Source organism: Aedes albopictus, chromosome 3 (genome assembly GCF_035046485.1).
Source record: "Aedes albopictus strain Foshan chromosome 3, AalbF5, whole genome shotgun sequence".
Classification (NCBI taxonomy): domain Eukaryota; kingdom Metazoa; phylum Arthropoda; class Insecta; order Diptera; family Culicidae; genus Aedes; species Aedes albopictus.
Genome location: NC_085138.1, coordinates 48,006,482 through 48,032,860, shown reverse-complemented (window position 1 = coordinate 48,032,860; position 26,379 = coordinate 48,006,482). Strand labels below are relative to the sequence as shown.

The window sequence follows — 26,379 nt, the reverse complement described above, 5'->3', positions numbered from 1 at the left end:
GAATGGGTCGTAAGTTTGCTGTGATTCCTATGCAGATTCGACCTATTCAAATCGAACGCAAGAAATTATTACTGACACTTCCTCAGTGTCAGTTATTATAAAGATTACAAGTGGTAGTCGAAATACGCGTATCTGTCTAAAGATAAGCAAAAGAGGGCGGAAAATGGTACAATAACTGATTACACTCATTCGAAACGTAGATTTTGGCACTTACACCACTTTGCTTTCAATCCCCTCAGTTTTCCAATATGTTTATCTTTTCAGAAATATTCTTCTCAAAATAATTGCACTTCATTTGGTGTTCCTGTACGAATTTGAGGAAATCGATCATACCTGTATGCTGGTACAATTTTGATGACTGGTGCATTTTATCCCAGAAGTCCAAAACAACGGATAAGTGATTTATAGGATTTACACGCGTCCATCAGTAACACGTTCATGATTAGGAGATTTCATCATATCCGAGTCGGAAATCGGGAACCCCTGCCCTAATCATCGTCATCGCTTGTTTGCCATGCTATGGATATGCCTATATCTCGAATCAGTCGCACTCGCTCAATATGCGGAGAGCGAGAGCAAACTGGCAAGGGAACACCGCGGCGACCCACGAGGCCGCTGCTAGTTTTATGCATTCTCGCTTTTGGTTGGCTGAGACGACGAAACCAGTCAGCTCCAGCAGTCGAAATCGCGATGACCGATTAGTACCTACAGCGAGCGGTAGCGCGTTCTGTTCCATACCGAGTGGCGAGACGGTATCTGGACTTGGATCTGGTTGAGTGATTGTTATAGGATAAGAGCAAAGCCCAATAAAATTCGTATCGTGCAGATAACTTCGTTGTAGGTATTTTGCGTGAATTGCCAGGTGTAGAAAAACAATATAGAAAGTGATAAAGCATACAGCAGGCTGTGAACTACTCAAGGCCCAAAGGCCTACTTGGTGGGTGTGTGAGGAGATTCGCAAAGAAAGTGATCGGCTGTAGCTAAGGAGATCTAGATACCTGACGGGCATACATCACGCGAGAAGGTGTGTTCCCTGTAAATATCTTCATTGAATTTCTTACTGAAAAGCTACTGGAGTCTATCGAATACAATTGATGTTATTCAAATAGTGCGAAGAACATTGTTTTAGTGTGCTTTCTACGAGGTCTTATAGGTATCATCCGATCGACCGAGTGGGGACGTCACATTCATATATTTACATATCGACCGGCTGCGCCGTCTGGAGGTGTGTTGCAGCTATTAATGAATGTGCATACGTAAATTCGCAAAAATGCAACATTCACTTTCGAAAGAAAAAGTGTCGCCAGAAATTGTGCAACTCTATTCGAATGTAGTCATTGGAGCAAACTTGTTTTCGTCGGCAGAAATGAAATTCAAATATCGATCCGCGCATCATCCGACATTTATCGTGCTATATTGATATACCTTCCACTCGCAGGAAGAAGTTTGACATGTCGAGTACGCTATAGATACGGTAACTGTCTGTATGTACGACGGTGTGGAAATACTGCACGCATTGGGGGGTTGGTGTGCCGCTGGGCTAGCAGGAACGGCAAAATAAATGAAGTAATATCTTCCGCAAACAACGCAACATGCTTCAGGTTCCAATTTTCCTCGGTATCTTTTTTGGTGCGCGTCTTGTTTGTTAAACGGAGATTAAAGAGCGAAAAATAACCTTGAAGTCAGAGAGACCGTCGAAGCAAACCACGACAGAAGGGGACGTTCGCTTAAGAATAATAAGTCAAAGCAGGCCTTTTTAAAACTGATTTGTAGACGCGCCTCACTTTTTTGTGTGGTGGCTTACTACGCGTTCATTGAGGTCTACTAACCGGTTCTTTCAATATCATTTATTGACTTCGGAACAGGTGTAAACAAGAAGTGAATCCTACTGTTTGCTTTTGGCGATTAAAGAACACACATGTAGTAATAGGGAGTGATGAAATATGGTGACCACAACGTGAGTCAAGTGCAATCTATGTAAGAATCGGGTTAGCCCTGAATAAAATATCGTTATGTCTCTCTTATAAACTAAATATACGCAAATTTACAAAGCACTAAATGCAAGCATTGAGTGGCTAAATGATCGTTGAACTTGCTATTGGTTCGAAGTTCAATATTTTCAATATACTTTCTTTAATTTCTTGGGATATTCAGCACTTCTGTACTGCAAGCGTGGCTCAAAATACCACATATCAAAAAGTTCGATGGGCAGCCTTCTCATTTCATTCTATATGACGCTACGATGCTCTGGCCAAATTTTCAGCTCAATCGGTTAGCATTTGGACGGTGCTAAACTCGTTTGAAGTTTGTATGGGAGTTTATATGGCAAAACATAGTTTTTTATTTTTCTTGTGACGGGTTCTTTTTTATTCTTAGCCGCTACATGTAAGAAGACCGCAAAGTCTTCTGAAGCTTGTGAGAAAAGATATTACCACAGAGAAACAGACGTAACTCTTGGAACAAATTTCAGTACAAAACATCGTCACGGAAACGTAATCGCCCAATATTAACCATGCTGTGCTTGGTCAAGCAACCACTAGATGGCGGTAGTGAACAAACGTCAAATAGGAACAAAAACGATTTGAGCGCCGCGAGTGGCCATTTGACCAATTACCAAATACAGTATTGTTCCGATTTTATCACGCCCCTTTTCAAAAATGTTTTGAAATATTCTTCAAAATGTATACGCATTTTTACTATTTGTAACGTTGCAAAACATGCCTTCAACATTCATCTTCAAGAAGAGGGGAAACACTTGTTCTCAAATGTAACATCAAACTACTGAAACATAAAGGATTGATGTGCGGAGGGCGTGATAAAATCGGAACATTACTGTATTTGAATCCACCGTCAAAAAGGTGATCGACGGAGTGCGAGTAGAGTTTGACGTCTGTTTCTCCGTGATATTACTTACAGACCATCAGGAGGTGCTTTACATTCAACCCGTACCTAAAGGAATAACAATAGTCTATTTTACGAGCCAATTTTATGAATGAAAATTTGACAGGAGGTGGCAACAATGGTGTCACTTCGTAAAAAGGCTCATAGCAATAAAATCTCATTGATTGGACATGTTCTGTCTAGGCTATAACTACTTTAACAAGTGTCTGATAACTTCGCGTTCTTCGACAAAGTGTTTTGGTATATACTGGGCTACAGGATGTTTTCCCGGTGTTTTTGCCTTCCACCTGTCAGTATTTTCAAGAAATTTGGAAGCAGATTCTGCCGTTTTGGACTGTTATTAGTATATTTTAGTTTCAAACATTAATTAAATAGGCAGAATTTGACGAATTTCGCGCCAACTCAACCAGTGGTTGGCAACACCCTCTCAGAATCGAATGAAACTTGGTGGGCATAAAGACTAGGTTTTTATAAGTAACTTTGCATACTTAAATTTTCGAAAATTTTCAAGAGTAACATTTGAAGAGGGCCTAACTTTTTTTCGAAGAATTTTTTAAAATCGATGTAACTCAAAAATGACAAGACCTATAGAAAAGTGTTGTATGGGGGACTTTTAGAGAATTGTCCAAGCCTTTATGAAAAAATATTTTAAAAATTCTAAATACATTTTTACACGCTAAAAAATATATTTTTAAAATTAAAAGTCAATTTACAGAAAATGCCCACTTTTTTATGTTTTGAAATTTTTTTCCAAGAAAGTCAATATTGTTGCCTAACTTTCCTCCATACATCACAAGATGGGCACTTTTAAGGAAAAAAAGTTTTTCTAACAAAAACTTTTTCATGTTATTTTTTTTAGCGTGTTGCGCATTAACTCGTACAGGATGTATCAAGAATCCTTATACCCATTTAATAACACTCAATGGGCATTACAACTTTGTTTGATTGGGTGCCTTCTTTTTCTTGGCGTTACATCCCAACTGGAATAGAACCTGTTTCTCAGCTTGTTTTGATATCTGAACGCTTAAAACAGCATGCTGAAATTGTATTATTGTGTGTCTAGAACCAGTGAACTAACATCATTATTAGAAACGAATGATAAAGAATCGGTTTTATTTCAACAATGGCTAACCACTGATTGATGCAATTTGGAAACTATTACTAAGACTATAGACGAGTTTGTTCCGTATTTTGTAGAAAAAGTTGATAAGCTTATAACTCATGATTTCATTTATAAAGAACAATCCTCATTTTTGCGGGATAAAAAAGAATCTCTTAAACAGGGTGAAGTATTAACAATTTGTGACTTTTCAGAAAATTATTCATTTATCATTCAAAATTCAGCTCAAGGTTACCATTGGAATAATTCTCAAGCTACCATTCACCCCTTTGAAGTATACTACAGAAAAGAAAATAAGTTGGAAAACTTGAGCTTTATAATAATATCTGAAGTACTTACACAACAGCAGTTCAGTTATTTATATCAAAACTGCTGGATTTCATTAAACAATCGATTGATTTCTCAAAAATTACTTTCATGTCAGATGGAGCAGCAGCTCATTATAAAACAAAAAAAAAAAATTGCCAGTTTGTGCAGTTTTCGGTCCAATTATGGATTGGAAGCAGAATGGCACTTCTTCGCAACTTCACATGGCAAAGGTCCATGTGACGCTGTTGGAGGTACTCTCAAGCGAATGGCAAAACGAGCAAGTCTTGCTCGAGATTATGGAAACACAATCACAACTCCTCGAGAACTGTATGACTGGGCAGTTAAACAGTCAGATATACATATAACAAAATTGAATTTCTGCTTTATTTTATTGCAAAAATGACGGATGAACTTGAAGAACTATACACATACAGTCACGTAAAAACAATACCTGGTACACAAAAATTGAAAAATCAAATTGAAGCGAAGAAGTTTTCCAATTCAAAAGATAATCCAAAAAAGTTTACTTTGTTTCAGATAGACTAAAGATCTAATATTCAAAAAACTTTACAATAGAATGTATAAAAGAAGGATGTATATATTGTAGAAAAGAAAAAAAAAATACACATATACATATGTACATATTTCATCAATACACAAGCGTTTTCATTGATATAAAACCCTAAAAGCAAATTTGTCTTGAGCCCTTTCCAATATCAAGCACGTTTTCAATGTCAAGCACGTTAAGATATTAAAAAAGTAGTTGAGCCCCAGTTTTAATGGATTGTCATTAGGATTCTGGATACATTACTGTACGAGTTAATGCACAACACGCAAAAAAAATAAAATGAAAAAGTTTTTTTTAGAAATTTTTTTTTCCTTAAAAGTGCCCATCTTGTGATGTATGGAGGAAAGTTAGGCAACTATATTGTCTTTCTTGGGAAAAAAATTCAAAACATAAAAAAGTGGGCTTTTCTGTAAATTGACTTTTAATTTTGAAAAGATATTTTTTAGCGTGTAAAACATTTTTTTATATTTTTTAAATATGTTTTCTTGAAAGCTTGGACAATTCCCTAAAAGTCCCTCATACATCACTTTTTTGTACAACTTATCATATTCGAGTTATATTTTTTGTGAAAAAAACGGCTAATGCGCAACACGCTAAAAAAACTAACATGAAAAAGTTTTTGTTAGAAAAACTTTTTTTCCTTAAAAGTGCCCATCTTGTGATGTATGGAGGAAAGTTAGGCAACAATATTGACTTTCTTGGAAAAAAATTTCAAAACATAAAAAAGTGGGCATTTTCTGTAAATTGACTTTTAATTTTAAAAATATATTTTTTAACGTATAAAAATGTATTTAGAATTTTTGAAATATTTTTTCATGAAAGCTTGGACAATTCTCTAAATGTCCCCCATACATCACTTTTTTGTACATCTTATCATATTCGAGTTATTTTTTTGTGAAAAAAAACGGTTAAAAAACTTTGACTCTTTTTAAATGTTAGTCTAGGTTAATTTTGAAAAAACAAAATATGCAAAGTTGCTTGAAAAGGTAAAGTCTTGAAACCTACAAAATTTCATAATATTCTGAGGGGGTGCTGCCAACCCCGAAGACGAGTTGGTGCGAAATTCGTCATTTATCCCTCTACAATTGGCTTTTCGGTCCGGAAAATTATGAGCGGAGTGGTTCTATTACATCCGACGTTTCGGCCCTTGGTTTGGGAGGGATAAATTCTGCCTATCAGTCGGTCGTTTCCACAATTAATTAAATAGGCGCGTTGTTTGGAAGGAAACTGAAGAGTGTGTTTTTTCGGTGAAAGTGATTACGAACTCTGGAATAGAATGATGGAAGATGGAAGTAAAAAGTGTATGGCATGGTAATCGTGATCGTATACTATCGTATACGTATATTATAATGGGATGGCGCAAGCGAGCGAACGTCCGCCGGATTATCGTGACGCAAACCATTACTGGGACACTTCTTCCCCGCGACCGGAAAGGGCAAGCGATGTTTCTTCGACGAGAATGTTTCAAAATTGGCGAGAAAGTTCCTTTTAAATGTAATGCTTTTTATGCATTTATGAAAATGGCGTACATATCCTGTACAGTCAAATCCACCATTGTATGTGGACAATTTGGTGAGTTCGTTCCAATCAGCCGCCCGGAATCGGTTTTAGTGACTCTTCAAGCGTAAATTGTTTTCAAATCTGTGTACATTTTCATTGGTTTTGTTTGATCCGTGCTTTTTTGCTTACAATTAGATGATCGACATGGGACCAAAAAACCACAAAACAATTGGTGAGATCTTTCTAATATTATTTATTTATTAATAACTAGCTGTCCCGGCAAACATTGTCTTGCCCAGCTGTGGTGGTTTGACAACTGTTGAGCTCATAACGTCACCGCACTCTAGATTGATTTCATTTCGATCGTGTTGATTTCCTTCCCAGCTCATGGAAAATCTAAATTTTTCAATTTTGTTACTTTTCTAGCTGATTTTCGTAACTTTTTGTACATATAAACACAGCCACCACGAATACGAACCGAACCGTGCAAGAGTCATCCTGATCGGTTCACCCGTTCTTGAGTTTTGTTGCCTCAAAGGGACTTCAAACTCATTTATATATATATATATATATATATATATAGATTTTACTTCAGTATGTATACATTTGTTATATAAGTTGAAAATTTGCTATTTTCAACATCCTTTCATCTATTGGAAGCTGCTTCAGTTCTGGGCTCTTTCTAAGTTGATGAAGGGATTTATAAATGCTTGCAAGGACTTGGCCAGGTGTGTGGAGCTGAGTGGGTCTATGACATTGTAGATAGTAGCGACATCAGCAATGTCAATGGATATACAGGTCGGACTCGATTATCCGGGGGTTCGACTAACCGGGGGCCCGATTATCCGGGGCTCGATTATCCGGAAAAAAATGGCTCGATTATCCGGGGACCAAATAATTTTTCGTTTTGTTTGCACAATTTTAGATGGCAATATGTCAAAAGATGTAGCAAATGTCAAATACAACACTCATAAATCAGATTCAGCCTATTTGAGATTTATTTTTATTATGTAGATTTTTCGGCTAAAATTCCATTCTCAAAAAATATTATCATAATCATGCCAGCCGTTGGGTTTAAGGACTATAACATCATAAGAGCTTGCTTCTATGTTTATCGAACTGTTTGTGATTGATAAATCTTAAAAATAAAATAAAAAAAATTTGGCTCGATTATCCGGAAATTCGATTATCCGGGGAGAATTTTTTTCGGAGTCACCCGGATAATCGAGTCCGACCTGTATTCAACTTTGCAACTCCATCCAAGATTTGTGCAAGTATCCATGCTATGCTATGTTATCCTGGGCTACATGATGTTTTCCCATATAAACTCTCATACAAACTACAAACGATGTGGTTTTTGCATACAAGTTTGAGCCACCCTGCATGCATCCCGTCTACTGTATTGTTACCTGAGTGTCGCGGACTGACTCAATATGCTTTCTCAGCGGGAGCCAAACATCGGGAGCCAAACATTGAAGATGGAGGTTATGTTAAACCTTGTTGAACCTGTGTGATTGATTGAAGAGTATTGTTATCTAGGTGCTGCAGATATAATCAAAACTGTTGTCACGATATCTCCATTTGCCGCTGTCAAGTCGTTGGAAAGCGAGAAGAAGGATAAACATTGTTTTGAGCCTATTTAAGCTGATTTTGTAACAACTATCCATCAAAATTTCCATCGCGAATGGAAAACAATAAACTTTGAACACGAGAACAAAATTGGAATAATGGTGGATTGATCATGTTTACCTATGTTTACCATTTCCGAACAGCGTCGCGACGGCGTGTTTGACAACCGCGCTGAGAGAGGTGGTTGCAAGAAAATTGAACGCTCGTGCGTGTTTACAAGCTGTGTGCCGGGAGTGTGCAGGTGTGTGTTGGCTAGCTTGAAAAATAAAACCGCTTCTATGGGAACGTCCATAAATTACGTCACGCTTTTAGGGGGGAGGGGGGGTTCAATAAAGTGTGACAACCCATACAAAAATTTCAGAGGTCTCATACAAAAAGTGTGACATAGGGGGGAGGGGGGGTTAAAAATGGGAAATTTTTGCGTGACGTAATTTATGGACGCTCCCTATCCGCAGCACCTAGATTGTTACTAGTAATCCTTCTTTATGTAGAGGATTTCTTATTGTAACTATATAATCGATTGAGTGGGTACTGAATAGCTTTGCTCGTTTCAAATCTCCTAGGCAGATGGGATTTAACCTATTAAATTTGATTCAGAATGTAGGGTATTATCGGCAGGTTTGTTCTTTTCATCAGGGGGGGTTTTTATGGGCCGAACTGCCTGGAATTTGGGCATATAACTCAGCTTGCCTGGGAAGGATTTGGGGCCAACTCTGAGACCTACAGGCTTAAAAAAAAAACCCCATGACGAAGAGAACAAAACTACCGAAAATACGTAAGTTCCCCTATTTGATTATTTTAAAAATGTTTTCAAAAAACTACTTGCTACAGGGTACATTCCCAAATATTAGGCCGTATGAATAAAACGACTCACTTGAAGTGCAAATTTTCGGTAATACCAATCCGTGTGGTCAAATTATGAAATTCAAATAACTCAACGTACATATGTACAGATGGGTAAATTATTGGTCAAATTGGGAAAAAATCCACAGCTCAGGTGAGATTTGAACTCACGACCCTTATTCGCTAGACAAGTGCTTTACCAACTAAGCTTGTAACCTGCTTTTTAGGTTCCAATATTGTAGATAATTAAATTGTATATATTTTGTAAATAAGAAATAAATTCGTGGTTATTTAAAATAGAACATTGAATTTAAAAATAATGAATTGAATAATTTAGTTTAAAAAAATCCTACCACAATTCCTACTCCTTTTTCCATGGTGTCAGATGTCCTCTACAACCCTATTGAACTTTGAATTCAAAATTATTCCACTCCATCCAATACCCCCTGACACCGAACGACCATCTTTCAACGGCTGCATTGGTCGTTAAAATGCCCGTTGATGAGGAGGCTGATTTCGATCACGAACATCAGCTGCAATAAAAACCGCCTGAGTTTTGGTTCAGGTCTCTTATTCGGTAACAGAAATTACCAAAGCATATTGTAGTCCGCGATTTTATCATTGATTTCCACTCCAGTAACAGAAGTACCAAGTGTCCGTACGAGTTTCCGACGATTCAACCCAGAAAGTTTCCGTGTGGTGCGAGTTTGATTCCCGGCAGTGAAAGTGACCATCGCGTGCCTGACGACTGTGCCACGTGGGTGATAGTCGACCGAACTGAGTGAGTGCGCGAACTACCAGTGCGAGCAAGAAGGTAACGAGCGAACGTCCCGGCGCCAACCAGAAGGACGTCTCGGAAGCTGGTGAGCCCGCCGTGATTGGCCGAAACAAGTGCGCGCCAATCCGAGCCCACAGCGAGCGTCGAAGCCCGGCGTCTAACCATCCCCGAGCTGCAAAGTGGTACGGTACCCGAGCAAAAAGGTGTGTCCATTCAATTTTTCCCTTCTACAAAATCTCCTTGAATAAAGCTTAAATTATTGAATTTCTTTGAATTAGATTAAATATTAAATTTTTGAATTAGAGTAAATTATTCTTTTTATTTAACCACGTATTCCTGTTCCGCCATCTACAATTTGTTTGTCCGACTGGAGCCAAGAGCGTGGGAAGTGAGTCCGCTAGCTTTCCAAGCTCAAAATAACGACCCTGAGGTCCAGGTCACCGTAAGAGGCCTTGAGTGCCCACCCCGGAAGCAGCCGTCGGCTCAAGACCAGCAGCTTGGGGCTTTGGCAGGTTCCCGTCTGGGGCCGAGCAGATAAAGACCTGGATCAAAGAGAATCGTATCAATTGGCGCCCAACGATAAAAATAGAAAAAAAAATCTACTTTGAATTAGATTTTTTTAAATGTGCTCCGGGAGGAATTGAATTTTTGTAAAAATCTCAATTGAATTAGTTTTTCCAACCAAATTTCTGAATTTTTCTTTATCTTGTATATATTTCCCTTTCTTTAGGTTCTAAGTTGTTTAAATTAAGAAGTGACAAGTGAAGTGTGATTTACTGGTGAATTTGATGGTTAACAATAGTGTAAAGTAATTTCTTTTCGGGTGATGATAAGACATTCTCGTACTGGTTTTGTCAACCACGTGTAAGACAAATTAGAATCCTTTGTTAATTAATACAATAGATCAAACCTAGGCAACTTTTCAAATTCTTCGTCGTTTTCTCAACGCTTTGTTTCAATTAGAATAATAAATTTGGTGACCGCGTGGATTCCTCTGTACGATGGCGCAATCGAAAATCACCTTCGATCAAGCCGTTGAGATGATGTTAGGGTGGTACCACCATATGCGCGTGGATCATTTGTTAGAAGATGAGCTACTTTTTGAAATTGAAATACGGTTGATTGTCATTCGCGATGATCCATCGTTTTCCCAAAGGCGAAGAAGCCTTAGATTGAACTTGAAGGCAGAGAAAGAACAGCAGAAAGTTTTAGATGTTACGTTAGATCCAGAAAAGGTTGAAGATATTGGGTTGTGTGACCATAAATATCAGCAAATTTGTGAGATTTTGAGGCGAGGGGTAATCAGTTCAAAGGACAAGTGCAAAGCTAGGCTCCTACATCTTAGTCATAGAATATTCCAGATGGTGAAAAATTGTGATCCAACTGTTGAACTTGCACAACGTTTGCGTGATTTACTGGTAAGGTGTGTCACCCTATTGCGAGATTGGTTTTACACCCAGTCTACTGCACCAGCTGAGGAAGAGAATGAAACGGCTTTACCGCTGGGAGATCTGTTTGCGATCAAACCCGCACAGCCTCAGCTCGATGATGTGCAAAGCGAGCTAGGTGATTTTTTGAACAATGCTCCAACCGACGGTGCATATGATCGAAATTTAATTCTATCACTTCAAGCACGCATTCGACGGCTCGAAGATGAGTTGGCTTTGCGTGATGAACAAAGGGAATTTTCGAAGCAGACAGTGACCGTTGGCGATAGTATGCAGAATAATCATCCAACTTTTGCACCACATCTGGAGGCGGGGGGAAATCGAATCGTGACAGATCACACCGCGAGCGCGAAACCGTATACCGTTCCTCACAGTGACGTCCCAAATTTAGCAAACCCATATCCTGCATACACTTCTCAGATTAGTACCTTTAATCAAATTCAACCCAACAGTAGCGTCCCAAATTATTTCAACAATTTACCGCCGCCATCGCAAAGCTGGTTTCACCCAATTCCACAAAGCATTCCGCCAGTGGGTAACAATAACGCTGTACCAAACCCCACGGCCTGGCCCGTAAATTCTGTTCCAGCATCAAACCCAGCTAGAACTTCGTTATCCGGCCAATCATCACATCGAACTTTGCCAGTTTCTCGATGGACACTGACAAAATATAATGGCGAAGATCAGGGTCTGAAATTGAACGAATTTCTGGAGGTAGTTCAAGCATTGTCTTTGGCAGAACACGTGTCAGAGGCTGAGCTTTTTGAATCAGCCGTCCATCTTTTTACCGGCCATGCACTGAAATGGTATATGACCATGCGCACTACAGGGCGACTATTAAACTGGCAACATTTAGTAATGGAGCTTAAGCGCACTTTCATGCATCCGGACTTAGATCCTTTAATTAAAATGAAAATATACCAGCGACGGCAACAGCGTAACGAATCATTTAATGAATTTTATTACGAAATGGAGCGACTCTTCCGCACCATGAGTAATCAAATTCCCGATTATGAGAAGATGCAAATATTGTTGCAAAATATTCGCATCGACTATAAAAAGCAGCTTACATTCCTGCCTATCAACGATTTAGCTACACTCGTGGCTGCAGGACAAAAAGTAGACGCGTTGAATTTCTCAGCGTACAATAAAGTTTTCGGGACAGAAAAACAGACCAATGCTGTCACTGTGAGCGAACCCAAACCTAAAGATAAGAAAGCAGAACCACCAAATATCCAAACCCAACCGTCTCAATCGAACAATAGAAATCGGAACAAAACCCCTATTACTCAAACTGAAACTGCCCCCTCCGCACCCAACACCTCGCGCGCGCAGCACCAAGCGAATTCGTTCAAAAATCAACCGAATCGACTCCCTACTCTTACAGCTCTAATCGATTTTCATTGCCCGCCACCACCCAACCATTGCTTTAATTGCGGCGCGTATGGTCATCGTTTTAACGCGTGTAGGCTTCCCCGAGGTGTTCTCTGTGAAAATTGTGGCTTTAGAGGATACCCAACCAACAACTGTCCGTACTGTATAAAAAACGAGATGTCAGCGAGAGAAAACCGCGGCTCGCTGCACCACTAATCGCGTACGATATGAAGCAAACCCTTTCTACTTTCTTTGAACCGGCTAGCATTGACACTTATACTCCCAAACCCACCACGTGTCTCGTCTCATACCCGTATCCCAATGATAATCGACCATATACGACAGTTAGCTTACATGGTGTAAAATTTAAGGCCTTATTGGACAGTGGGAGCAATTTGACTCTGATTAGTGACAAAATTTATTCTAAAATCAAACCACGAAAACTATCACCCATTCATGACTCGATTGTGTTGCGAACGGCAAGCGGAGAGCAGTTGAATGTTTTGGGCCAAATATATCTACCATTTTCATTTAACGGTGTGGTGAAAGTAATTCCTACATTAGTCGTTCCGAAACTAGCCGTTGACTGCATATGCGGAATGGATTTTTGGAGAAAATTCCACATCCAACCGACCATCCAGCAATGCGCTATAATCGAACCCTCACACATGGAATCTTCCAGTAATCAACCGTTGTCGGCCCCTTCCATCTCTGACGAGGAGCGACAAATTCTTGATCAAATCAAGCAACTTTTCCTACCTGCCCGCCCAGGACACTTAACAGTGACTCCCCTCGCTGTACATAAAATTGAGATTCAAGAAGAATGGAAGCATAAAGCACCGGTGAGACAATTCCCTTATGTAATGTCCCCTAAAACCCAATGTTTGGTCGCAGAAGAATTACAACGGCTACTGGATACCGGGATCATCGAACCTAGTAATTCAGATTGGTCTCTCAATTGCGTCCCTGTCATAAAGCCCAACAAGGTCCGATTGTGCCTGGATGCGCGCAAGATCAACGAGCGCACTGTACGTGATGCATACCCCTTGCCGCACCCTTGCAGAATACTCGGACAGCTTCCGAAGGCTAGGTATTTGTCCACCATCGATCTATCGGAAGCATTTCTTCAGATTCCTCTGGACCCTTTGTCCAGAAAATATACTGCGTTCTGTGTGCAAGGCAAGGGGTTGTTCCAATACACCCGTATGCCATTCGGCCTCGTAAATAGTCCGGCCACTTTGGCCCGACTAATGGACAAAGTACTTGGCCATGGTGTATTGGAACCTTATGTCTTCGTGTACCTCGACGATATCGTCGTGGTCACGGAGACATTCGAGCAACATGTACAGCTGCTTCGAGAGATTGCGCGTAGACTGCTTGAGGCTAACTTGAGTATCAATCTCGAGAAATCCAAGTTTGGAGTACCCGAGATCCCTTTCTTGGGTTATCTTTTGAACACGGATGGCCTCCGGACCAACCCCGAAAAGATTCGGCCAATCGTTGAGTACGAGAGGCCGACGACGGTAACGAAACTTAGGAGGTTCTTGGGGATGGCCAACTATTATCGTCGGTTCATCCCCGATTTCAGTGGCATCACTGCTGGTCTTACAGATCTTCTCAAGACGAAAACGAAAGTTATTCGTTGGACGGAGGAAGCAGAAAAGTCTTTCTGTGAGATCAAAGAGCTTCTTATTTCTGCACCCATCTTAGGAAGTCCAGACTTCAACAAGGAGTTCACAATCCAAACTGATGCCAGCGATGTGGCTGTGGCTGGCATCCTGACTCAGCAACATCAAGATGGGGAGAGAGTAATTTCATACTTCAGCCACAAACTAACCACCCCTCAGAAAAATTACCACGCGGCCGAAAAAGAAGCCCTTGCCGCCCTTTTGGCCATTGACGCTTTCAGGGGCTACATAGAGGGTTATCATTTTACTTTAATTACAGATTCCTCTGCCTTGACCCATATTTTACACACGAAGTGGAAGGTAGGATCGCGTTGTAGTAGATGGAGCTTGGACCTACAACAGTACGACATGACTGCGGTGCACCGGAAAGGTCGGGACAACGTGATTCCTGACGCTTTATCACGTAGTATTGCTATGGTCCAAGGCCCTTCTACCGCAACGTGGCACTCGTCCCTCATGCAGAAAGTGATGGACAGGCCTGACGACTATGTAGATTTCAAGGTGGAGAATGGAAAACTGTTTAAGTTCGTGACTGCGAGAGATGAACCTTTCGACAGTCGTTTCGAGTGGAAACGTGTTCCCCAGTCTGACGAAATTCCCGAGATTTTGAAGGAGAATCACGACGACTGCTTCCACTTAGGGTACGATAAAACGTTGGCCCGTATTCGCAAGCGTTTTTATTGGCCAAAGATGGGACCTGAAATTCGCAAATATATTCAATCATGCCAAACGTGCAAAGAGGTGAAAGCCCCTTCTGTACCGGTTGTTCCAGAAATGGGAAATATGCGCGTGGCCACTCGACCGTGGCAAATCATTTCGTTGGATTTCGTGGGACCACTCCCACGAAGTCGAAAAGGCAACCAGCATATATTGGTTATCGCCGATCTATTCTCGAAGTGGGTCATGATACACCCTGTGAGGAAACTGGACAGCTCAGCAATGTGTAAAATCCTTAGAGATCAGTGGTTTTACAGGAACTCCGTTCCCGAAGTAGTCATTTCCGATAATGGAAGTACTTTTACTTCGAACGAGTTTAAGAACCTACTCGATCAATATGGAGTTACACATTGGCTGAATTCCAGGTATCACTCGCAGGCGAACCCGGTCGAACGCGTCAACCGTACCATAAACGCGGCAATACGCACATACGCGAAAGACGATCAACGATCGTGGGACCTCAAAATCCCAGAAATCGAGGTCATTCTTAACACCACCATCCATTCGTCCACCGGTTTTACGCCCTACTACATAACCCACGGCCAGGAACTCTCAGAAAAGGGGTCGGACCACAAGTTATACCGCCACGGCGAGGCCCTGTCCGAAGCTGAACTGGTAGAACGTCGTAAGCAAAAGTTCGATAAAATTTACGAAATCGTACAGAAAAATATATCCAAAGCTCACGAAGCCTCCCAAAATCACTATAATCTGCGTCACCGTCGGTTCGCTAAAGCCTTCACGCCAGGTCAGCTCGTATATCGCAGAAATATGAAGCCTTCTAGTGCGGCAGATCACTATAACGCCAAATATGCTGCTCAGTTTCTCCCATGCAAGGTAAAGTCGAAGATCGGTAATTCGTCCTACGATCTGGAGGATCTGTCAGGAAAACCCCTCGGTGTGTGGCCGGCCGCGCACTTGAAACCAGGATGAAAGTAATATCAACACTTTCGTTCACATATTTATTTATTTTCATTCATCTTTCACAATTCACATAATTAGCAAACTCCTCCTAGTAGAATCCTTCGTAGTTCTCGTACAAATCTGAAAAGACGAAGAAAACAAACACCAAAAACAGCACCTAAACCAAAATAAACACTGTCGTTTACCCCTTTAAATCGACGCAGACGCAGTCGTCCCATGGTCCAGCTGATGAATGGGAATGCCTAGCTGTCCTTGGCCTAGAACTGATGAACCTCGACCTCGAAATTTGGCTATTTTTAGCATATTTGTGCCTTCGTAATGATAGCGTCGTCCTCACACTTTAGAATAACAAATTTTGACAAATCTCACATCGCGATTTGACAGTCAATACTCGGCTCCGTGGCGACGTCGGTCGACAAACCGGCGCAGCCTCGGTGGCAAATTTCATAGGTATTTCATAAGTCTAGAATAACTTTTCAAGAGGTCCTCTCGCTGCTATTCGAATGAATATGCTTTGTAGAGAACATTTAGCAATAATTGTTTCAATGAATCGAACCCAGCCGCTCTCGCGATTAGAGCCGTCTAGGTGTTTGAAGAAACAACTTTAGTAATAGGGCGCCCTAGCATAATAAATAAAAAGGATCTATGTTGAAAAATCAACGTGTCACTAAATAGGAAATATTATTAAATTAAACCAAAACGGTTGAGACAAAGATGTTGAAATTGCAGAGCTTTCATCTTTTCTAAAATAGGTAAATTTTCAAATTATTGTTTGGTCGACAACAGTTGGCGTTTGAACGCGTGTTAGAATAATAAATTAAATTCTACTTTGCCTTAGTATACGTGAGGAGGACAAAATGTGAGAAGGACAAAATGCGACTTATTCTGACGAAACATGATTTTGCAAATTGCACTAAACCATCAACCACCAGTGATCACATAGCGAGTTACAAACTTAAATGATTTAGACCCTTTTTGCTGGTAAGATTAACTATACTTGAAATCCCAGGCTCACTCTTCCCAATCCAAGTGATTCGCTGGAAAAGATTCCCTCGAGGAAGCAATTATTTCATCGAATCAAACTGGACTTCGCAGAGCAGAGAGGATACAGACTATTGTGTCACAGAAATTGGAAAAAAATTAATTTGATTAATTTTTTTACCCAGACCCCGGGGTAATTGTAACCTGCTTTTTAGGTTCCAATATTGTAGATAATTAAATTGTATATATTTTGTAAATAAGAAATAAATTCGTGGTTATTTAAAATAGAACATTGAATTTAAAAATAATGAATTGAATAATTTAGTTTAAAAAAATCCTACCACAATTCCTACTCCTTTTTCCATGGTGTCAGATGTCCTCTACAACCCTATTGAACTTTGAATTCAAAATTATTCCACTCCATCCAATACCCCCTGACACCGAACGACCATCTTTCAACGGCTGCATTGGTCGTTAAAATGCCCGTTGATGAGGAGGCTGATTTCGATCACGAACATCAGCTGCAATAAAAACCGCCTGAGTTTTGGTTCAGGTCTCTTATTCGGTAACAGAAATTACCAAAGCATATTGTAGTCCGCGATTTTATCATTGATTTCCACTCCAGTAACAGAAGTACCAAGTGTCCGTACGAGTTTCCGACGATTCAACCCAGAAAGTTTCCGTGTGGTGCGAGTTTGATTCCCGGCAGTGAAAGTGACCATCGCGTGCCTGACGACTGTGCCACGTGGGTGATAGTCGACCGAACTGAGTGAGTGCGCGAACTACCAGTGCGAGCAAGAAGGTAACGAGCGAACGTCCCGGCGCCAACCAGAAGGACGTCTCGGAAGCTGGTGAGCCCGCCGTGATTGGCCGAAACAAGTGCGCGCCAATCCGAGCCCACAGCGAGCGTCGAAGCCCGGCGTCTAACCATCCCCGAGCTGCAAAGTGGTACGGTACCCGAGCAAAAAGGTGTGTCCATTCAATTTTTCCCTTCTACAAAATCTCCTTGAATAAAGCTTAAATTATTGAATTTCTTTGAATTAGATTAAATATTAAATTTTTGAATTAGAGTAAATTATTCTTTTTATTTAACCACGTATTCCTGTTCCGCCATCTACAATTTGTTTGTCCGACTGGAGCCAAGAGCGTGGGAAGTGAGTCCGCTAGCTTTCCAAGCTCAAAATAACGACCCTGAGGTCCAGGTCACCGTAAGAGGCCTTGAGTGCCCACCCCGGAAGCAGCCGTCGGCTCAAGACCAGCAGCTTGGGGCTTTGGCAGGTTCCCGTCTGGGGCCGAGCAGATAAAGACCTGGATCAAAGAGAATCGTATCAAGCTACCGAGCCAATTAATGACCCGGCAACTTAGTTGTCATAAGGTTCAATTTTAATCTCATCGATCTATATCATCTTCCCCTAAACCGCAAATATAACCATCTCTGTTGTACATATGTACGAAGAGCGAAAGCGATTTGTTTATTGTTTGAAACTGTTTGCCTATCGTACAGGCAACGCTTCCTCAACCACTTGTAGAGGAAGAACAATGCTACCTGGAAGGCGATCAAACGCGTCGTTCGCATTCTATTTGATACGACGGGTAACTACGTAGAGGTAGATGCTCGAAAACGACTCACTTGAAGTGCAAATTTTCGGTAATACCAATCCGTGTGGTCAAATTATGAAATTCAAATAACTCAACGTACATATGTACAGATGGGTAAATTATTGGTCAAATTGGGAAAAAATCCACAGCTCAGGTGAGATTTGAACTCACGACCCTTATTCGCTAGACAAGTGCTTTACCAACTAAGCTACCGAGCCAATTAATGACCCGGCAACTTAGTTGTCATAAGGTTCAATTCTAATCTCATCGATCTATATCATCTTCCCCTAAACCGCAAATATAACCATTAGGGTGGCTCAAGCTTGTATGGCAAAACCACATGTCAAAAACTTCGATGGGCCCCCTTCTCATTTCGTTCTATATGACGCCACGATGCTCTGGACAAATTTTCAGCTAAATCCGTTAACATTAGGGCGGTGCTAAACTCGTTTGAAGCTTGTATGGGCGTTTATATGGGAAAACATCGTTTTTTGCAGTTTTCTTCGGAGGGGTTCAAATTTTCCTTAAAACACGTAATCGATCCCATAGAAATGTAGCCTGGGATATGCCGAAAAACTTTGTCGAAGACCGCAACGTGATCAGACTCTTGCGAAAAAAGCTATAGCCTAGACAGTACGGGCTCATTCAATGAGATTTTATTGCTATTGTTATTCCTTTACATGTTAAATGTTAAGCACCACCAGATGGTCTGCATGTAATATCTTTTCTTACAAGCTTCGGATGACTTTGCGATCTTCGACAAAGTTTTTCAGCACATGTGAGACTATAGTTCTGTATAATCGGCTATATGTTTTATGCAAAAGTAATGCCCCTTATGAGAAAAATGCTAAAAACGTTGTTTTTTCATATAAACTCCCATACAAACTTCAAACGAGTTTAGCACCGCCCTAATGTTAACGGATTTAGCTGAAAATTTGACCAGAGCATCGTGACGTCATATAGAACGAAATGAGAAGGGGGCCCATCGAACTTTTTGACATGTGGTATTTTGAGCCACGCTAATAACCATCTCTGTTGTACATATGTACGAAGAGCGAAAGCGATTTGTTTATTGTTTGAAACTGTTTGCCTATCGTACAGGCAACGCTTCCTCAACCACTTGTAGAGGAAGAACAATGCTACCTGGAAGGCGATCAAACGCGTCGTTCGCATTCTATTTGATACGACGGGTAACTACGTAGAGGTAGATGCTCGAAAACGACTCACTTGAAGTGCAAATTTTCGGTAATACCAATCCGTGTGGTCAAATTATGAAATTCAAATAACTCAACGTACATATGTACAGATGGGTACAGTGGTTGAGGAAGCGTTGCCTGTACGATAGGCAAACAGTTTCAAACAATAAACAAATCGCTTTCGCTCTTCGTACATATGTACAACAGAGATGGTTATATTTGCGGTTTAGGGGAAGATGATATAGATCGATGAGATTAGAATTGAACCTTATGACAACTAAGTTGCCGGGTCATTAATTGGCTCGGTAGCTTAGTTGGTAAAGCACTTGTCTAGCGAATAAGGGTCGTGAGTTCAAATCTCACCTGAGCTGTGGATTTTTTCCCAATTTGACCAATAATTTACCCATCTGTACATATGTACGTTGAGTTATTTGAATTTCATAATTTGACCACACGGATTGGTATTACCGAAAATTTGCACTTCAAGTGAGTCGTTTTCGAGCATCTACCTCTACGTAGTTACCCGTCGTATCAAATAGAATGCGAACGACGCGTTTGATCGCCTTCCAGGTAGCATTGTTCTTCCTCTACAAGTGGTTGAGGAAGCGTTGCCTGTACGATAGGCAAACAGTTTCAAACAATAAACAAATCGCTTTCGCTCTTCGTACATATGTACAACAGAGATGGTTATATTTGCGGTTTAGGGGAAGATGATATAGATCGATGAGATTAGAATTGAACCTTATGACAACTAAGTTGCCGGGTCATTAATTGGCTCGGTAGCTTAGTTGGTAAAGCACTTGTCTAGCGAATAAGGGTCGTGAGTTCAAATCTCACCTGAGCTGTGGATTTTTTCCCAATTTGACCAATAATTTACCCATCTGTACATATGTACGTTGAGTTATTTGAATTTCATAATTTGACCACACGGATTGGTATTACCGAAAATTTGCACTTCAAGTGAGTCGTTTTCGAGCATCTACCTCTACGTAGTTACCCGTCGTATCAAATAGAATGCGAACGACGCGTTTGATCGCCTTCCAGGTAGCATTGTTCTTCCTCTACAAGTGGTTGAGGAAGCGTTGCCTGTACGATAGGCAAACAGTTTCAAACAATAAACAAATCGCTTTCGCTCTTCGTACATATGTACAACAGAGATGGTTATATTTGCGGTTTAGGGGAAGATGATATAGATCGATGAGATTAGAATTGAACCTTATGACAACTAAGTTGCCGGGTCATTAATTGGCTCGGTAGCTTAGTTGGTAAAGCACTTGTCTAGCGAATAAGGGTCGTGAGTTCAAATCTCACCTGAGCTGTGGATTTTTTCCCAATTTGACCAATAATTTACCCATCTGTACATATGTACGTTGAGTTATTTGAATTTCATAATTTGACCACACGGATTGGTATTACCGAAAATTTGCACTTCAAGTGAGTCGTTTTCGAGCATCTACCTCTACGTAGTTACCCGTCGTATCAAATAGAATGCGAACGACGCGTTTGATCGCCTTCCAGGTAGCATTGTTCTTCCTCTACAAGTGGTTGAGGAAGCGTTGCCTGTACGATAGGCAAACAGTTTCAAACAATAAACAAATCGCTTTCGCTCTTCGTACATATGTACAACAGAGATGGTTATATTTGCGGTTTAGGGGAAGATGATATAGATCGATGAGATTAGAATTGAACCTTATGACAACTAAGTTGCCGGGTCATTAATTGGCTCGGTAGCTTAGTTGGTAAAGCACTTGTCTAGCGAATAAGGGTCGTGAGTTCAAATCTCACCTGAGCTGTGGATTTTTTCCCAATTTGACCAATAATTTACCCATCTGTACATATGTACGTTGAGTTATTTGAATTTCGTATGAATAAAGTTGAGTAAATACTCTTTACTAAATCTATGTGAAGCCGTGGAGCAAATCTCTGTGAAACTTCACAGAGATCTGAGTAAAGAGTATTTCAGCTTTATTCATATGGCCTATTGGCGGAATATTACTGTGAAGTTTATTCTGAAAGTGGGTTGTGCGTCGTATGAAGGAGAAAAGAGTTCCAGATCTATCAGTTTGACCTCTTGTCTTTTGAAATGCTCAGAACGCATTCATCATCTGGCCAACGTGCCTCTTCATGTGAACTAACATGCCTTCCCATCTGATGAGTCCACTGTGACTCTTTCACACAAGTTTGTTTACGATTTCGTGAAGGCATTCGCTCAAAAGCAATCTAGTTTGGGTGTTTTTTCAGATATCGAGGATGCCTTTGACATCGTACCTTTCTATGTCATATTGGAAGCCACACGGAGTCATGGTATATCTCCGATTGTTTCCAATTGGATTCACCAAATGCTCAAAAGCCAATATCTCTTCTCGACATTGCGTCTAGCAGCGATTAGGAAACTGAGTGTTTGGATGCCCCAAGGGGGAGTATTGTCCTCGCTTTTGTGGAATTTCGTAGCAGATACGCTATTGAGGCAACTCAATAATAGCGGTTTTCCTATTTACTTATGGTTTTGCCGACGACTACCTACATTTAGTAGGCTTATGCGTTAGCACCATCTTCCAGGGTATTTTTTTTTTCCTTTTTCCCTACCTGTCCCTATCCCCATCCCATCCTAATCCCTTTTTAATTCACGATGAAATCCCGATGGAATTTGTCATTGAAGTCCTCAAGGAATCTTTTGATGAACTCTGCAATGAACTCCATGAAAAATTTCCGAAGGAATCCCAATGGGGATTCCCGAAAGTGGTCCCTGGGGAAATTCTCCAAAGATTCCTGGAATAAATCTCACAAAGGAATCTCTAAAAACTGCTTTAACAAATAAGATATCTAACACCGGCAACCTGCATATCTAGTACATAAATGTGATTGCTGTACTCTGGATCTGCTCTGGGTGGTACGATAGTACACTATGCGACGACATTGAACCATTTCGACCACACAAAAGGCACGCATCTACTCACGCGCGACGTGTGACCTTCCTGCACTCAAGCATTTTTTTTTTCTCGTTTACATTTCCTCTCGCCAAAAACAAATCATAGGTTCCGCCATCATGGCTTCATCGTCGCAGCAGAGTACCCAGCACCATCATCCCCCGGATGTCGGGAACTATTTGAACAACTTCAGGAACCTTCTCGGACCCGGCATGAGCGATCTGACCGACATGACCAAACGCTATGGACCAGCTTTTCCGAACCCCAAGGATAGCCACGTGACTCCGGCGGACCTGAAGCGACTGGTGATGGCCAGCGAGCGGATACAGACGTTGATTGAGACGGTACGTTTCACTTCATTGATAGTCCTAATACGTTTACGAAATTAAGAAATTAACACTTTTCTTTGTAGGAATCGGATGGTGATCCGGGTAAGAAAAAGGAACTCATCAACAACATTAAGGCTATCCTGGACGAAATAGGATTGGACGAAAGTTTACCCATCATTCGCACGCTGGGTACGATTCTGAATTTTATCTTCGGTCGGATACTGACCGGGCTGCACGTGAATGAGACTAAACTGCAACAGGTAAGTCAAACGTGGGAACATCATTCCTACAGGGATTTCTTACAGGATTGTTCCAGATACTGCTCTAGGGACTCGGGATTACTTCTAGATTTTCCTTGCGGGAATTCTCAATGTTTTTTTTTTTTAAGAAACACCTTCAAGCAAGGTTTATTTTCGGGATTCTTCCGGAGATTGCTCTCTGAATTATTCCTGGAATTTTCTTTAATTCTATCAAGAATTCCGTTTCGGATATCCTCGGTAATTTATCCAGGAATTCACTCTGGGATTTCTTCAGGTATTTGTCTAGAGATTACTGCCGGGATTCTTCTAGAGATTCCTGCTGGAAATTCTTCAGGGATTGTTTTTTTGATAAATCAGGGATTCCTCCAGAAATTTCTCCCGCGATTTCTCCGAAATTTTCACCTGGATTTCTTCGAGGGTTGTTTTTGTGGCCAAACATGGAGTACGTTGCGCTTATAGGTGGGCAGCGGTGTTCATTATTGTGTGATATGCAATCTATTGAGTAGACCGTAACGAGTTCATGAAACCTCAAATATGATTGCCCTTTGAGAACTTCCATTAATATTCTTTTACCTAAATGTGCCATTTCATCTTTTCAAGCTCAAATCGAAATTCGGAAAACAAGCGGTTCTCTACCTGCCGTCTCATCGGAGCTATGGTGATTTCATCCTGATGTCGTACGTGTCGTTCTGTTACAACATAGCCATCCCTGGCATTGCTGCCGGTATGGATTTCCACTCGATGGCCTTCATGGGTAGTGTACTGCGCAGCACCGGAGCATTCTACATGCGACGCACCTTCGGTAATGATGCAATCTACTGGGCGGTTTTCAAGGAATACATGCGGCAGCTGGTGCGGGTGTTCGACAACGGAGTGGAGTTTTTCGTTGAGGGAACGCGGAGCCGGAGTAATAAGGCGCTGGCGCCAAAGATAGGGCTGTTGTCTATGGCACTGGAGCCGCTGTTTATGGGAGAAATTCCGGATGTGCTGGTCGTACCGGTTAGTGTGTCCTACGATAGACCACTGGAGGAGCAGTTATTCGTTTACGAGTTGATTGGAGTTCCGAAACCTAAAGAATCTACCAAAGGACTGCTGAAGGCAATGAGCATCCTCAAGGAAAACTATGGGTCTATCTATTTTGAATTTGGAGAACCAATTTCAGTGAAAGAGTACTTTGGTCAGCAGTTGGATCGATTCCAGCATGCTGTAAATCCCAGCCATGTGCAGACCCTTACCAAATCTGAACTCGGGATGATTCAGAATCTCGCATTTGATGTAGTTCATCTACAACAGCAGAAGATCGTTTTAACCACGTTCCACCTGATATCGATCTACTACAATTATAAAAAGTATCTTGGACAATCGATTACTCTCCCAGAACTTATCGAAGGTCTCAGCAACCTGCTGGATATCTTTAAGGACCTTGGTGCAGTAACGACGATCCAAAAGACCGGAAATCCAGAACTAGATCACCATCTGATACGGTCGAGCGTCAAGGAAGCCCTAGCCGTACATCGAAACATTCTTCAAATGACCCGGGATGAGGTCCTAACGATAGCCAAATCCAATCACGACTTCAGTCAAGTAGACAAACGAAAACTGAAAGGCCACAACCTCTCGGATGTGGTCATGAAACTATCGGTGCCAATTTTTACACTCCAGCTGTACTGCAATCCGTGTCTTCATTGGCTGGCCCAGCCGGCATTGGTATTGCTCGTGGTCAAACACCTGTCGCGGCAGAGTAGACTGATGGTGCAGATCGACGCCTTGCAGCGAGCAGTAGGCGAACTGAGAAACCTATTCGCCGGAGAATTTGTCTTCCACTCGAGGCGAGAGCAGGAAGATTTTGACCAATCTCTGAGACACCTAGTTGAGTTTGGTCTTCTGGAACGGATAACTGAAGATGTTCGATTAGCTGGCAATGGAGATGGCGAATATGTCTATCTCAGCTTGATCGGACCGTTCCTCTGTTGCTACTTGCAAGTTACTACCGTGCTTATGAACCAGGTTCGTTAAAGTATTGTTGTATTTTATTACTAACACTAATTCCTAACATTCCGACCTTCGCAGTTCTTCAACGTGTCCTTCAAGGAGAAAGACTATCTAGCCAAAGTTCAAGAGCTGGTGGAACAGCTTTTACTCCGAAAAGCTCGAAATGTGCATCCGTACTGCTTATCGTTGGACAGCATCAATCTGGCACTTCATTCTCTAGTCAGCCTCGGTGCCATCCGGAAGTCGAAAGAGTAAGTATCACCGTATCAAACCTTCCCACATATTCTCAACATATACTTCTTCCCCAGAAACAACGTCACCATGTTCACGGCTGACTCGCTCCGTGTTCGAACCCTTAACGGCATGCTGCGGTCGTACTGCGACCTGCTCCCGTTCGAATACCTGACCTTCCAGGGGGCCGTCACCGAGGCCAAGTTGTAGAATTTGCTTTCCTGGCCAGCCGATCTGGTGTCCCGGGTGCTGGCCCCACCGAGGAACCTCTTCCAGCTGGTCCGGCTACTGTTGACGGTAGCGTGGCAGTTGCTGCAGACTGTCCTACGCTTCGGTAGGCTCATCGGTCTCAAGGTCTGGGGAATGGTGCTGCCACCCCCGCCGGATCATCGCAGGATTTAGTGATAGTTTACCCACCTGATGCAGGTGTGACCATAGAATGATTCTTGCTGATATCATTTCCTTTGAAACTCAAATTGAGCATCCTAATTTTAGAGAAAATGACAGAATTTCGACATGATTTCAGCAAGCATCATTCCAGTGGCAAATGTTTGTATGACTTTCATTCGAAAGCTGTATTATTTCAAACCAGTCAGACATAATGAGTAAATTTACGTGAAATAGCTAATATAGGTAGTCTCTTAAGAAAGACGAAATACATTACAATTAACTGTGGGCAAAGTGCAGTTTTTTTTACCATAATTAAGTACTCAATTAGTAATAAGTAGAAAACATGCATGCATCTGTGTTGAAAAGTTATTGTGTTGTGGGTTTACATACTTGTACTATGCTTGTAAGGGAAATTGTGTCATAAGTAATAAACTAAACTGTTTAAATTATTTTTACGAATGTGCTCTTTTTCTCTTTGATGACAGTGCCGGAAGTTTTTTCAAGTCAAAAAAATGCGTACCGTGGGGTGCCCTAATTTTGTGCGGGTCCACTGATAAGATTTAGAGATCATAATCATTGAACTACCTAATTGTGCATTGTCTGTCTATATTTCACTTCAACTATTATTATTGAAGTACCCTCCAGTACAAAACTTAACACTGTTTTAGCCAGTTTTAT

At 41.2% G+C, this 26,379-nt stretch overlaps 1 protein-coding gene across 2 annotated transcripts; it reads left to right on the top strand.

Annotated features, from left to right (window-relative positions):
* The first annotated feature begins 630 nt into the window (after positions 1–630).
* LOC109410407 (dihydroxyacetone phosphate acyltransferase) lies at positions 631–26,156 on the top strand. 2 transcript variants are annotated; one of them, XM_029869632.2, is made up of 6 exons: positions 631–837; positions 22,608–22,843; positions 22,912–23,088; positions 23,689–25,095; positions 25,159–25,331; positions 25,389–26,156. In XM_029869632.2, exons 2-6 carry the CDS (start codon positions 22,619–22,621, stop codon positions 25,519–25,521), a joined length of 2,115 nt encoding a protein of 704 aa, XP_029725492.1. In that variant the 5' UTR covers positions 631–837; positions 22,608–22,618; the 3' UTR covers positions 25,522–26,156. The 2 variants fall into 2 exon arrangements, with proteins under 2 accessions (XP_029725492.1, XP_029725486.1); XM_029869626.2 differs by having other exon boundaries at positions 632–1,024.
* The last annotated feature ends 223 nt before the right edge of the window (positions 26,157–26,379 follow it).